This window comes from Bradysia coprophila, chromosome X, assembly GCF_014529535.1.
Source record: "Bradysia coprophila strain Holo2 chromosome X, BU_Bcop_v1, whole genome shotgun sequence".
Taxonomy (NCBI): domain Eukaryota; kingdom Metazoa; phylum Arthropoda; class Insecta; order Diptera; family Sciaridae; genus Bradysia; species Bradysia coprophila.
In genome coordinates, this window is record NC_050737.1 from 1528229 (window position 1) to 1542366 (window position 14138).

Sequence of the window (14138 nt, forward strand, 5' to 3'; positions counted from 1 at the left end):
TTTGAAGAAAGTTTGATCAGTGAAAAACTCGATACCAATCAGTCCGGAAATGAAAACGTAGAATGTTTGTGTTAATCATAAAAAAATCTTTTCCTATATTTTCAATTTTCTACATTTTTTTTGTAAAAAAAAAAATTTAACCCTAGTCTCCATAACTAGAGACTCTCAGTCTCATGAGAAAATTCAAATTTTCTAAAATCATCGTAGGTAGCCAAGAATTCAATGTCATTCAAAATATTTCAGTTTTATGTTTACATTTCTAACCGTCGTATAAATATCTTAAAGCGCGTTTTGCAAAATGCCGAAAAGAAAATTGGAAAAGGACAGTTTCCTAAAAATTATTGTAAATGACGATCTGGAAAATTGTGAGGATGAATCGGATTGTGACCACGATGAACAAAGTGATTCCGAAGAAGAACACATATCTGAAGCTTCTGAGGACGATGATGATGAACTATCTTGTGAATCAAACATTGCGTTATTTCAACGTAAATTACGAGTCAGATATGTGGATGTGGTGAAGTTAAGATCTAAACAGGCCAAAGTTCCAACTACTCGCCGAAAAATTGTGAATGTTTCTCGAAAAGCGGTGGCTAATAATCGGAAAATTCAAAATGTTAAGTCGTTGAATGTGAAATCGAAGTGTATCAATAAAGCATCGAAATCCAGCCAATCCAGCCCTCAATCAAACATTTTCAAAAGTAAGGACGGAACAAAGTGGAGAAAGATGCCTTTTCCACAAGCAACATCCCGAGCAAAACACAACGGCAACAATTCTTTCGACACATTAATCATTCCTCAGGATGTAGAAGCAGCTAGTCCGATTGATTTTTTTAAATTGTTCTTTACCGACGAAGTCTGTGACGAAATTTTGAGATACACCAATTTGGAAGCATTAAGATTCTACGATTCGAAAAAATGTCCGTTGGATGAGTGGAAATTGGTGGACAAGGTTGAGTTACATGCATTTTTTGGATTGTTGATTACTGCAGGACACATGAAATCGTGCAATGAAAACTACAGAAATTTCTGGCATCCTTTTTATGGGTCCACATTCTTTCAAGCTACTATGGGACTCACACGGTTCGAACAATTGCTTCGTTTCATACGATTTGATGATAAGAATACAAGAAGTGCAAGACGCAAGATCGACAAGTTGTGCCCAATTCGTGATGTATGGGAGAAAGTCACCGGAGGCTTCAAGAAATATTACATTCCATCGCAAAATCTCACCATCGATGAACAGTTGATGCCATGCCGGTGTCGCTGCTCTTTCATTCAGTTCATGCCTAAGAAGCCCGACAAATATGGAATTAAAATTTTCTGGATATGCGACAGTAAGACGGGATTTCCAGTCCAAGGCTACGTGTACACTGGCAAAAATGGGGACAAAAGAACAGTTGATTTGGCACGAATCGTTGTCGAAACTCTATGTGAATCATTTCATGGAACAAATCGAAACATCACGACGGATAACTATTTCACTAGTTATCCACTGGCTGAAAGTCTTTTGTCGAAAGGCTTGACCTTGGTTGGTACACTTAAGAAAAACAAAACGTGCGTTCCAGTTGAATTCTTGCCGAATAAAGGCAGAGAGGAAGGATCTACTATGTTCGGGTTCCAGAAGACCATTACGCTCGTTTCACATGTACCGAAAGTTGGTAAGGCTGTCTTATTTTTGTCTACGATGCATCATTCGGACAAGGTCATCACAGATCAAGTGAAGAAACCAATTTCGGAAATAAACAAATTCTACAACGGAACAAAGGGTGGAGTCGACACAATGGATCAAATGGTGCACGAGTATATGACGAAACGAAAGACAAACCGATGGCCGTTTGCGTTCTTTATGAATTTGCTGGATGTATCGAACATTGCCGCCTTTATTTTATGGTGCAAGAAGTTCCCACTTTGGAACGCAAAGAAGAAGAACAAGAGAAATCTGTTTTTGCGTGGACTGGGAGAGGAGTTGGTAGCAGAACAAATTGCACGCCGAGAGAAAACAATCCAACTTCGTCAAACGTCACGTGAAGCAATAGCGGATTATTATGCTCATGTTCAAGGTGTGAAAAAAGTCAAAGGAAAGGGCAATGCTGTGAGTGATTCAGGCTCGAATGATTCATCCCCACCAGCGGCAAAACGTCGTCGTTGTCATTTGTGCCCGTCTCAACAATCAAAAATGCAAAAACAGTTTTGTCACAAGTGCTACAAGAACGTATGTAATAATCATTCCACTTTTACTCGTCAATGTTCGGCCTGCAAGCCTTTGTAAACAATATTCACACAATATTCACACAACAATGGAAAACCGGATTCCACGTCCGGTAAGTTATTTTAAATTCATTTGCAGTCGACAGAAACCTTAGAAGAATCTTCATTTGTTATTGACAGCTGACGACATGATTTTTTTACCGGAATCGGATGTATTGTTATCAAATTTTCGTGCAACTGTAAGGATACGATCATTGGGTAAGTTAGTCGATGATACCACTAGCAAAACAAAATCTCTAATCACCTGAACGTTATGCCCAAAACAGTCGTTTCACATTTGGTCCACTGATTCAATTCGGATATTTGTGCAATCCATAATCACCTGAACTACATTGAAACATTGCAAAGTATCAGTGCTCGTTGTAATTTTTATGCTTTTTAAATCGTCAATAAATCCCAAAATCAAAATTGGTTACAAAACCGCAGTCGTTTTTTTGTGAACCGTGACAGCTGAGTCATTTCCTTCTTCTTTTTTAATTTAGGGTCTTAATGTCCCTTATTTTGAGACCGCGCCATATGACCAATGCGTACAAGAAGACTAGGGTTAACTAAGTACTAAAACGGGCATGATGGTTCATATGACACAAACACATCTGTATAATTGACAACAAAGAATGTTACTAAGGCTCCCACGGCTGAACCAATTTGCGACACAGACCCTACCCAAACCAGAGATTTTCCTCCTTGAGAACGAAACACGGATGTGATGGATAGTTTTACATAGCTTATCAAGGCAGTCACTAACGTCCAGAACAATACCTGCATCGGAAATATGGATTATATCAGTAAAAATCAGAGTGCTTTCCCTTCATATTACTTACAATCAAAACCTCTCCACTAGTTTTACCTATCAGCGGCATAGACTGTGGATGGAGCACTGCGGTTGCTGTTAAGAACGCTGTTAATGCCGCAGCCAGTAAGAAGTAAAATGAAATGAATCTAACTGATGTATGCTTCAGGAACACAGCCAGAAAACATGCAACTGGATTTGCAATGGCGGTTAGCGTTGCTGTTAAGTGGTAGCTTTGGTATCCGTATGGCAAGCATGAGTATGACTGAATACCCGGGAAGACACCGCTACCGATCAGTGAAACGATGGCCATTACTACCATTAAGTATTTGTAGGTAAACGGAGAAATTTCTTTGTGCTCTTCCAATTGAGCATTGGTCTTATCATTCGAGTCCAATGTTTTGCTACGATCATACGAGTAATCATTACCGTAATTGATTATTCCTGCAGCGTACTCTTGCTTGCACATTTTCAATTTGTTCAACAAAATAAATGCCAGACCTGTTGAACGAAAAGAGTGATTGGTTATCGTGAATTGAAAAGATACAGTTGATAAGAAATTCTTAAGATTGTCCCGTCTGCATACCGGTATTGTATTTTCGTGAAGTTAGCGATTTTAAGCAAGCACAACTTAATCTTCTCTCAAAAGGCACGACTGGACATTTACTGGATTTACCTAAATCTAGATTTATTATGACAAAGTCCCATTTTTTCTTATGCGAAAAGTAATTTTTCTGGCTGCAACATAGGTCAACATTTTTAGGCTATGCAAAGATTTTGCGAGCTTTAAATATGTTTGTAGGTTTCGAATAATAACGGGAGAAGTCAAACTATTGCAAACGAAAATGTTGTTGACAAAAACGACAAAATGAACCATGAACGCTATGTAAAGCGGTCTTATCAAAGTATATTGTTAAAATTAATGAAGTAATAGATTTCTGTCAATCTGCTGGAATTATTTTCGTCAAATGTAGTGACTGATTCAATAATGTTTTACACTGGAGCATGTGCTTATCATGCTGTAAATTTGAAGCGAAAGACACAAACTCATTAATTATAACCACACCCAAAAAAGTCTTTGATATTTACCTGAGATAATCATCACAACAAAAACGAATATGAAAAATTCCCGTGTCTCGAAACGCGGCGGCGACGTTTCCTTTATGTATTCCATTGTGTCTGGATTCACAAGTATGCATGTCGGTGCACCACCAACGCCCTGAATCAGTGCCATTATACTGGACAGAAAGCCACTGAGTCCTTCACCAATTAAGTACGTTATTAAGTATATTTCACGGAAGCGGCCCATGTATGGCATAAACAGAACCGAACTCGTGCAGCCAACCAATGCGAAACAAAAGCCGAGTGCCATCAATGCAACACTTCGATTCTCACCGCCCACAACTGCCGTTCTTTCGAATAGGAATGCCATCAATATTGAAGACGTGCATCCAATCACATAGATCACATAAATCACATAGCTGTCTTTCAGTTTTCGTGGCGAGTACTTCTGGAATAAGGTATAGCATAACGGTCCGATATTACCCAGTTGGATGATTATCGACAGATATGATGGTAGACTCCATCCTTCCGGTGCTTTCGACACAATCAATGGCAATTGGATGAACATCGAATTGACACAGATCCATGATCCGATCCCGAACAATATTGCCAGCAGATCGACTCTAACATTACGATTGGCTAACTTCTCTCTGTAGTCACTTAGATCGAATCGCATTGCAGAGCTCAGCAGGTGACAGTTTTCATTAGGTGTCTTACCGGTCGGGCTAGAAATCAAAATGAAATTATGTTACGGATGGAAAAAGGCTTAATGGATGCCTTGGATATTTGTGGAGAGAGAGAGCACCGTACAAAAACTCACTCGAATGAATATATAGACGACAACCAAGGAAAAACCCACAACTTTATCACCGATCCGTACGAAAATAGATGTTAGACAGACATGTCACACACACTCTTTGGAAGCAATTACGAATCAATAAAATCATTTATTGCCGTTCGTTGAACAATTCTCTTAAATCATATTTCTTTCTGTATATAAATGTAACATACACCGACTCGAGTATCGTGATAAACTTACTTTATATCAAGATTTGAAGCCATTGCTATCAATTTATTCGTGTCGTATGTTCATTGTTAATTTCACAATCTCTTGAGTCGATGTCAACAGCTGAGACTGAATTGTACCTCTTCGATTGATACTGCTGGTCGAAGCAAATTTGTTCATTGCTTTACAATATATAAACACAAAACAGTTAAACAGTTAATCATCACAAGGTATTACATCAAGTGTAAATCATATTTTTGAGCTTATTTCGGCGTTTTTAATGAATGAGTGTTGGTAACGACTATGACTCGACTATTTTAGTGCTTCACTATGGTCAAAGAGACTCACTACCACATACCAGTCGAAATGTTATTCACGTGAATGATGTTCGTGCGCGATAGATATAAAATAGTTCCGAGTTGTTATATATGAGCACTTGTTGTGTTTTCATTGAAATTTGAACACGAATAACTAAAATCGTTTGATAGATCAGCATTTTCGATTACATATTTTGTGGGGTAAATTATCAAAATATTTAAAAAAAAAACATTCTTGTTGCGATTGCGACTGAGTTTTTGTTTTAGTCTGGGCACATTCTCTAATTATTATCTTCCTTTTCTAAACTCATTACAATGAACAGCGTGTTTGTAACTACAAATTTTTATAAATCAACAGAGCCGACCAACGGATCGCTGATTAAGTTACATTTACGAGGCAGATAATATAAATAACAAGTCAATGGCTACGTTTGAAAAATGACTCATGTTGTTATTAAATATAGCCGAAATTTAAAAACAATTAGCGACACTCCAGTACTAGGCTACTTCTACCGTAATTTCCATGAGAAACGTAGCGACAAATAAAAAATTAACAAATTGGCAATCTTTTAAAGTTATGTAGAGCTACTCTTTTCACATTTACTAAGCGGAAGTCTGTTTTTTTAATTTGTGCACTTAGCCCTTTTTTTACCCAAGAGAAAAACAATATCACTGGACGGGTGATGTCGTCTACAAAGCACGTTCTCACAATAATTATTACTTGTGAGCACCAACACTATCCCCTTTTGAAATACGAAATACCTCACTACCTCTCTTTAGTGGATGACCTTAAATGACAAAAAGACCATTAACGAAAAAAATGTCACTTTCCTTGCATGGCCTTTTAGTAATTGTATTTACCAAAATTTACCAAACATTTACTGAATTTACGAAAATTTACCTAAAAAGTTTTTCGGTAAAATTAAGTAAATTTCGGCAAGTTTCAGTAATTTTAGTAAATAACAGACGTAGCTTTCCAAATTCAAATGTTAAATCATATTCTTTAAGAAAATAAATTGAAATCTACTTTGTCCGACAATTTTAAACAAATTGACAATGTGACAGTAGATTTGATTTTGATTAAATATGAAACTAAAAATCATGATGAAGGGTGCTTAGAAGTGTCAATTCGATGTAATGGAATAAAAGAAGAAAAGTTAGACATAATTCAAAAATGGTGGTAAGGAACGGTAAAATCTTGTTAGTCAATAACACTATTGAAGTTAAAATTTTTTAAAGTTCACCATCCATCTCTCTCCTCTACCTATGCTGCGATATCGGTAGCCTTTTTTAAACTGTCAAAAAGTCTCTATTGAAAGAATATGAATACTGACGAATAATTGCTGTACGTGCTCTAGATCAAGGCTGTATACTTTGGGGAGGTCACGCAGACCGCCATTTGATTAGATACGCGGCCATTTTATTAGATACGCGGGAACACACCACTTCTGATGACTTTACATAAACAAAAAATTCCCCACATCATCAAGACGACGAGAATCATCAGAGTAGGTGAATTTTTGTATGAAATCGGCCATTTTATCATCAACTGTGGTGTGTAACCCGCGTATCTGTATCTGCGTGACCTCCCCAAGTATACAGCCTTGCTCTAGATATCACTGTAATCCTTTTAACTTTTAAGTGAAAGCTCTGCTACATTAAAAACGCTCTAAAGTAGTGACACGGTGAATTCGACACACTTCATAAAATATACAACATGATTGAAATTTAATTTGATTAATATTGAGTTAGTCTACAGAATACTAGATATTTACAAAATGTTAGACTACAAAAGCTTAAAGCACAAACTTTAACAATTAGCTACTAAAAATTAAGAAAGAAAAAAGATGTTATGAATCTACCTGTTATACACGACGCTGTGTCCATTTCTGACTGATCTGTTTTCCATTACTTGCTCATAGTTTTGTCTTGATATCTTTCCCGCTTTCTCCTGATTCGTAAGTTTATCAAGAATTTAATTGGATTATTTTTTCACAAATTTAGATAGATATTACAATCATTTCGTGCGGCAGTACGTGTTTGGCGCAGTAAAACTTAAAAAAACTTCTTGCTATCTAACCCAACGAAAAAGCACATTATATTCAATGTTTTCTTTAAGATAACAGAATGGAAGCTGATGCTGAACAAGTGTACCACGTCTTACTATTATGTCGAATTAGATAAAGGAGATTTCACGCTACAATTTCCATTTTTAATCAAAAACTAATAAAAAAAAATTAGGAAATTTCTATACTCAAGTATGAAACTAATTAAATATTTGTGTTAGATAAGATGACAAGATAGCAGAAACATAGTGTCATTGTACGACGAATAAATATACATTCCGATATTGTAAATTCTCAAATGTAAGGCGCGTTTTGTTTTAATTTAAAGTTTTTTTTTGTTGGTAAATTCACTCATTTAACAGTAATAAAATATATAAAATATTAAATTAAAGAAAAAAAGAAAATCTCAGCTTGTGGGATTCAAATAATAGTAAACTTGTTGTAAAATCTATGATCTCAGATCTCACATTTGCTCTTTACTTCCGACTGGAAATTTCTTAAGAGCGTTACCAATCTACAACGTCAAAAATACCAGCACTGAGAATAGAGTCACGGGTGTTTGCAATATAAGTGTGTAGGTAAAGACTATTCATTTTTACTGTTTGACCGTGGAAATTAAAAGAGCAGTAGATGTTGCATAAGTCATCAGAGTGTCGGATTTCGCTCAAGAAATCTGAATAGTTACGGCCAAGGTATCGCACTTCAAACTACTGTTTTCCGGTTTCATTAAATTGTTGTTGCACGAGAATGATAGAGTCGATTTTCGTCTAATTTTACCTTTATTGTGGTATTGACCTGATGTAAAGCCGTCGCTATTAACTTATAATTTAAATTCTAATCGAATATATTGATCTCTAAACGACCACAATCCAATTTTTACCAATTTAAATTCATTTTTTTCTGCACATTTCGTTTTTAGTGTTTACACAACTGAACTGGTAGATTTTTTCAGAGCATTTCTTATTTGATTTACGAATAAATAAATATCAACATTGTCTGTCTTCAGACGTAATGTGAAGAACTCTTTTTGTTGAATATAATAAACTGACTGCCAATCCCGACTCAATCTAGTTGATAGCCAAAAAAAGCGCTGGCTGGTGCCGTGCATGCCCGAAACGTGCCATCTACATCTGCGATCTCTACAACATAATTCGTTGATAACAATCAATACAATCAATAGACTGTGTTGAGTGTTATAATGAAATACGTAAGAAAGAAAATAGTTCTGGTTGCTGTATGGCTTATAGTCTAGTTGTCATCGACGACTTTGACTCGGACACGTTGCCGGTTATTGTGACTTGTCAATTTTAGGCACACCGGAAAGTGATAAGGAAGTCGAGGAATACCTCCAAATAAATTTATAAAAATCAGAAATTTGACTTTGGATTCTTAGAAATTTATAAAGTGCCTGCTCGAGCATTATCCCCTTTGATAAACCTGTTAGCTCTGACTAATGTAGTATTAGTAAAATGTAGAAACGGGACATGTCCCATTAGCGAATTATACGAAAAAAATAAATTTTATTCATTTAGTTTCGTTCCGAATAGGCTTACGATGTGTTTTGTTTCTGCATTTAACCATGGGACAAGTGGGTTGGCCTGTAGAGGCGCCACATTTTTTTCATATTCATTCTCTGCGGCTTATTTTCATGTGAACCAACTACACATTTGTCATTACAGAACAAATGACACCATATGAAGTTGGTTCACATGAAAATAAGCGCAGCATCAGCAGTCTAAAATATGGTAAAACTCTGTTACATTTCTTCTTAGTTTCTAAAGATCATTCTCCTATTCATACAGCAAAAATGACGTTAAACCAAATTAAGTAATAGATTTGCAATCAATCTATTGTAAATAATTAGGTGAAATGGAGTAATAGATGCAACAGTAAAATTGCTGAGATGATTGAGATGTCTGTGAATGGGTAATAACATAGTACTGATTCTAACATTAACATTGAAAATATTCGGAGGTTGATGAAATCACAGTTGTAACGATAGATGACTTGTTTTCCAAACTCCAAACTACAAACTTGACACTTGTCAACTCAGTGTTCATGCTAGGAGCAGTGCTGTGTTAATAAATTTTTATGAGTCGTTTTAAGAACACTTGATTTTGCATAAACAAGTGTCGTTCATATTGTATACAACCAACTACGCCCACTCTCACATAATAAAAACGAGAATAATGGTCAAATAACATAAAATTGAAATTTTGAACAGGTATGTTGAGATTACTCATTAACTGCACATTAAAACAGGCCATCCAAAAATGCAGTACAAAATTCTCGAAATTTCTTGCGTTTTATTTTTATGGTACCTGCAACATACCTGGAACACAACCTAAAAACTAATTTCTCTAAAAAATCAATCAAATATTCGAATTAATCGAGAATTGTCGGTAATTGAGTTCCAATTTGTATTGCTTCGGAATATTAAACGAATGTAATAATAAGAAATTATCGAAAATTATTTGAAAATTTTGCGCCACCAGCTAAATTCACAGGCAACACACTCTTCGATATAATTTTTTTTTATTACACAAAAAGTCGACAAAACACAAAAATGGAACGTTTTTATGTCACACACACGTAAAAACTAAAAGTTAATTTTTTGAACTTTATTTTTTTCACACGAAAATAAGTGTAATAAGGAACTGTTAATGAAACGATTCAACATTACAATCAATTATCTACGTACCTACGCACTGATATCGACAAATTCCACGATTCCGCACTGGATTCGAGTTGCTTGAATACGGGTCAAACAAAACTAAAACTAAAATTCACTTTCCTCTAGTCCTTTTGTTCAATATAAATTATATAAACTTCTGTGATGTAAACAATGTGTAAGTGATTTCGAAGAGTTAATAAATAGAAAACTATAATAGCCAAACCAATCAGCTATTGCAATTGATTATAAAATCCAGTGGCAGAAATTAAGCAAAAGAGGTTTTGTGTTATTTGACAGAATATATTTTTTTCTTGATTGAGAATGACGTTCAAGGGACACGTATTAGTATTAGGCACTGTGAGATAATGAAAAATTTTACGAATTTCAATGTGAAAATTGAAAATTTAACCGTACCTTCGAAGTGATATTGTGATACAGAATTGACAATTTAATAAAAAAAAACCAAAATCAAAGCAAAAGTAAAAATCAATCCACCATGAAATTAACATTTTTCGAATTGTTTTTGCTGGTGTTTTGTTTGATCCACGTAGTATTCGGTGAATTGCAGGGTCCCCCAAGCGAAACTAACAATCGAATTAAAGATAAAGGGGACAAGGAGGAAGACTCAAAGACTGTACAAAATGATCGGAAGGCCGATGAAATGGTCAAAGACGATGCGTCAAGTTCAACATACAGTGGATTTACGCCGGAAGAGGTGATCAAACTGATTCAATCGTCGAATTTGGAACAGGACGTCGAACAGAATAAGATGACGGATATGCTTTCGAAGCTGGTCGACACCTATGCCAAATACATTAACGAAATTGAAGACATGGATCACACCATCGAAGAGTCAAAAGTCGAAGATGAGCCTCCGAAAGAACTTACACCCGAAGAAAAGGAACTCGAAAGTCTGTACGAAACTGCGATGAAAATTTTGAACAGAACTCGAGGCGATAAAACCGCTGCTTATGCTGTACTAACTCAGGCAGCTGTCAAGGGTCACGAAAAAGCCCAAGCGCATATTGCCTGGGCCCAATTGCTCGGAAACCATATGGATCGTAACATTGAAATGGCGAAAGAAACGTTCGTGAAACTAGCCGAGAACGGGCTGCCCGAAGCTAATTTGGTGAGTGTTTCGATGTAGAAACGGACACGTAACTGTTTCTAAAATTGTTTATGTTGTTTCAGGGCCTCGGCTTTATGCATGCCAGCGGAATCGGTTTCAATGTTAGCCAGGCTAGGGCACTTGTCCATTACACAATGGCAGCACTGGGTGACAATTCATTCGCTCAAATGGCACTGGCATACCGCTATTGGGCTGGAGTGTCCGTACCAATAAGCTGCGAAAAAGCGTTGGAGTTTTATCGTAAAGTTGCCACAAAAGTGGCGTCCAAAATTACATTTTCTGGTGGAGCGGCTGTACATAGAATTCGTTTGTTGGACGAAGTTGAGAATGCTGGAGTTAGTCCGGCCATTCTTGACAATGACTTAATCGAATATTATCAACTATTGGCTGACAAGGGCGATGTACAAGCTCAGGTCGGTCTCGGTCAGTTACACTATCAAGGTGGACGTGGAATTCCGTTGGATCATCAGAAAGCCGAACAATATTTCACGTTGGCTGCAAATGTTGGTAATGCGGTAGCAATGGCATATTTGGGAAAAATTTACCTCGAAGGAAGTGAACATATCAAAGCCGACAATGAGACTGCGTTGAAATTTTTCTTCAAAGCTGCCGAATTGGGAAATCCAGTCGGTCAGAGTGGTCTAGGCATTATGTACTTGCAAGGGAAAGGCGTTTCGAAGGATACCAGCAAAGCCTACAATTACTTTACACAAGCTGCGGAACAGGGATGGGTCGACGGACAACTGCAGCTCGGCAATATGTATTTCAGTGAGTCGCCCAAATATATTCCGGTCTTAGTTCAACGATACTAACAAAATGTTTTTTGCGTAGGTGGAATCGGCGTCAAGAGAGACTTTAAACTAGCAAACAAATACTTTAACTTGGCCTCACAATCCGGCCATGTTCTCGCTTTCTACAATCTGGCTCAAATGCATGCCGTAGGTCTTGGAATGATGCGATCCTGTCCAACAGCGGTAGAACTGTTCAAAAATGTGGCCGAACGCGGAAAGTGGAGCGAACGTCTGATGCAAGCGCATACAGACTACAAATCATATCGATTTGACGATGCATTCATGCAATACGCCTTTACGGCTGAACTGGGCTACGAGGTGGCTCAAAGCAATGCTGCTTTCATTTTAGATCGTGGCGAAACGACACTGTTCAAAGATCGATATGAGGATCTAGTGCGTGCGTTGCAGTATTGGGGAAGAGCCGCTGCTCAGGGTTATTCGGCGGCACAAGTAAAATTGGGAGACTACCATTACTATGGTCTTGGTACAAGCGTTGATTATGAATCAGCTGCGTCGCACTACAGGTATGGTATTGCTTTGCAGTCTCTGGTGGTTTAGATTCCAGTTGTTATTGTCTTTTCTTCGTTGAGCAGAATGGCATCCGATCAACATCATAACGCACAGGCTATGTTCAATTTAGGATATATGCATGAACAAGGCTTGGGTATGCAAAAAGATTGGCATTTAGCCAAACGATGTTATGATTTGGCTGCAGAAACTAGTGTCGACGCCAAAGTTCCAGTTGCCTTAGCACTCATGAAGTTGTCGTTAATGTTTAAGATGGAATCTATCCGTGACGTAAGTTTGATGCATTGATCGAGGATGTGGAACAGTTGTTTTTCGTTAAAGCAAAAACTCTTTTCTCATTGAAAACAGAGTCCCTTTCGAATACTTTTGCAACTCGACGAAAATATCGCGTCCAATTGGGACTTGTATCTCATTACAATTCTTACACTGCTACTGGGTATGGTCATTTATCTACGGCGTCCTCCTGCTCCTGAACCACTACCAAATCAACCGCAAGCTGAACAGCCACAACAAGCAGCAGCACCGCAGCAACAGCAACCACAACAACCACAATCAACGTCGCAAGAGCAACCAATTACACCAGCATCCCAGCCAACATCGCAAACCCCATCTGCGGAAGCACCACAATCCACACAACCATCACAACAATCTCAATCGGGACCTGTTGATAACAATGCTCCAGCTGGTCAATAATTGTTTTGTTTTCTGTGAATTTTTAAAAATTGAGCCAAATGCAAGCAAAACAGAATCGAAATTTTCGAATGTAAATAAATAAAGAAAAAATGTTGTTTCTTACCACTAAAATGAGACGTCGAGGCAGTCATATTTTTCTCTTTCCATTCCGTGCACGAACATATTGATTTTCTTTACGTTATTCGTTTGAAAAGTCAAGGCAGTGATAAAAATAGTCAAGGAAAACGAGGAAAACTGGTATGTGAATACTATAACGATCGATCATGCGATTTGTTTTAGATACCAGAAACAGCGCTAATTTATTCACCAAAAATGGAAGGACAGAAAATTTATTTACGTGTGTCCAGATGCCTAAAATCAATCGTCCAAGACAGGCACGTATGCAATTTTTCATGCAACAAGACGAAAACTCGAAAAAAAAACAAATTTTCCTCATTTTCGTCCTCGAAGCATGAACTATGCATTTTATGTTACAACTTCTGGACGTAAACTAGGACTTTATTCTGTACCCCTTCCGACACATCCCAAAAGTTTCATTGAGAAATCAATCAATCATTGTCGTCCTTCCTCCGTCGAGACTTCCGTTCTATTTTTAATTCATAAAGCGCTGCAGCCGAATTTTTTCTTCGTCAAGAGAATCCGAAGAAACCATTGTCCGAGAGAAACCTAGAGGAATTATGACCCGAAATTCATTTAAAAATTATATCACACACACAACCAACACGAAAACGTCAACTTTGCTTCTTTTGACGTTATGAGTCCAGAGAGAAACAAACGAAAAAACTCCATTATTGGTCGTTTTGTGGTCCGA

The 14138-nt window shown here is 37.2% G+C and overlaps 3 protein-coding genes across 9 annotated transcripts; 2 read left to right on the plus strand and 1 right to left on the minus strand.

Moving 5' to 3' along the window:
* Window positions 1–77: 77 nt before the first annotated feature.
* Window positions 78–10352, minus strand: LOC119082264 (riboflavin transporter 2). 7 transcript variants are annotated; one of them, XM_037191742.1, is made up of 6 exons: window positions 10214–10351; window positions 7309–7397; window positions 4151–4848; window positions 3093–3562; window positions 2819–3030; window positions 78–142 (listed from the first exon to the last, which is right to left on the minus strand). In XM_037191742.1, exons 2-5 carry the CDS (start codon window positions 7353–7355, stop codon window positions 2827–2829), a joined length of 1419 nt encoding a protein of 472 aa, XP_037047637.1. In that variant the 5' UTR covers window positions 7356–7397; window positions 10214–10351; the 3' UTR covers window positions 78–142; window positions 2819–2826. The 7 variants fall into 7 exon arrangements, with proteins under 7 accessions (XP_037047637.1, XP_037047677.1, XP_037047646.1 ...); XM_037191782.1 differs by lacking the exon at window positions 10214–10351 and adding an exon at window positions 8521–8570; XM_037191751.1 differs by lacking the exon at window positions 10214–10351 and adding an exon at window positions 8290–8330.
* On the plus strand, window positions 299–2272 carry LOC119085660 (piggyBac transposable element-derived protein 4-like). Its single transcript, XM_037196107.1, has one exon. The coding sequence runs from the start codon at window positions 299–301 to the stop codon at window positions 2270–2272; it is 1974 nt and encodes a 657-aa protein (XP_037052002.1).
* LOC119081837 (protein sel-1 homolog 1-like) lies at window positions 10054–13459 on the plus strand. Its single transcript, XM_037191081.1, has 5 exons — window positions 10054–11315; window positions 11378–12083; window positions 12147–12630; window positions 12700–12904; window positions 12983–13459. Exons 1-5 carry the CDS (start codon window positions 10683–10685, stop codon window positions 13325–13327), a joined length of 2373 nt encoding a protein of 790 aa, XP_037046976.1. The 5' UTR covers window positions 10054–10682; the 3' UTR covers window positions 13328–13459.
* The last annotated feature ends 679 nt before the right edge of the window (window positions 13460–14138 follow it).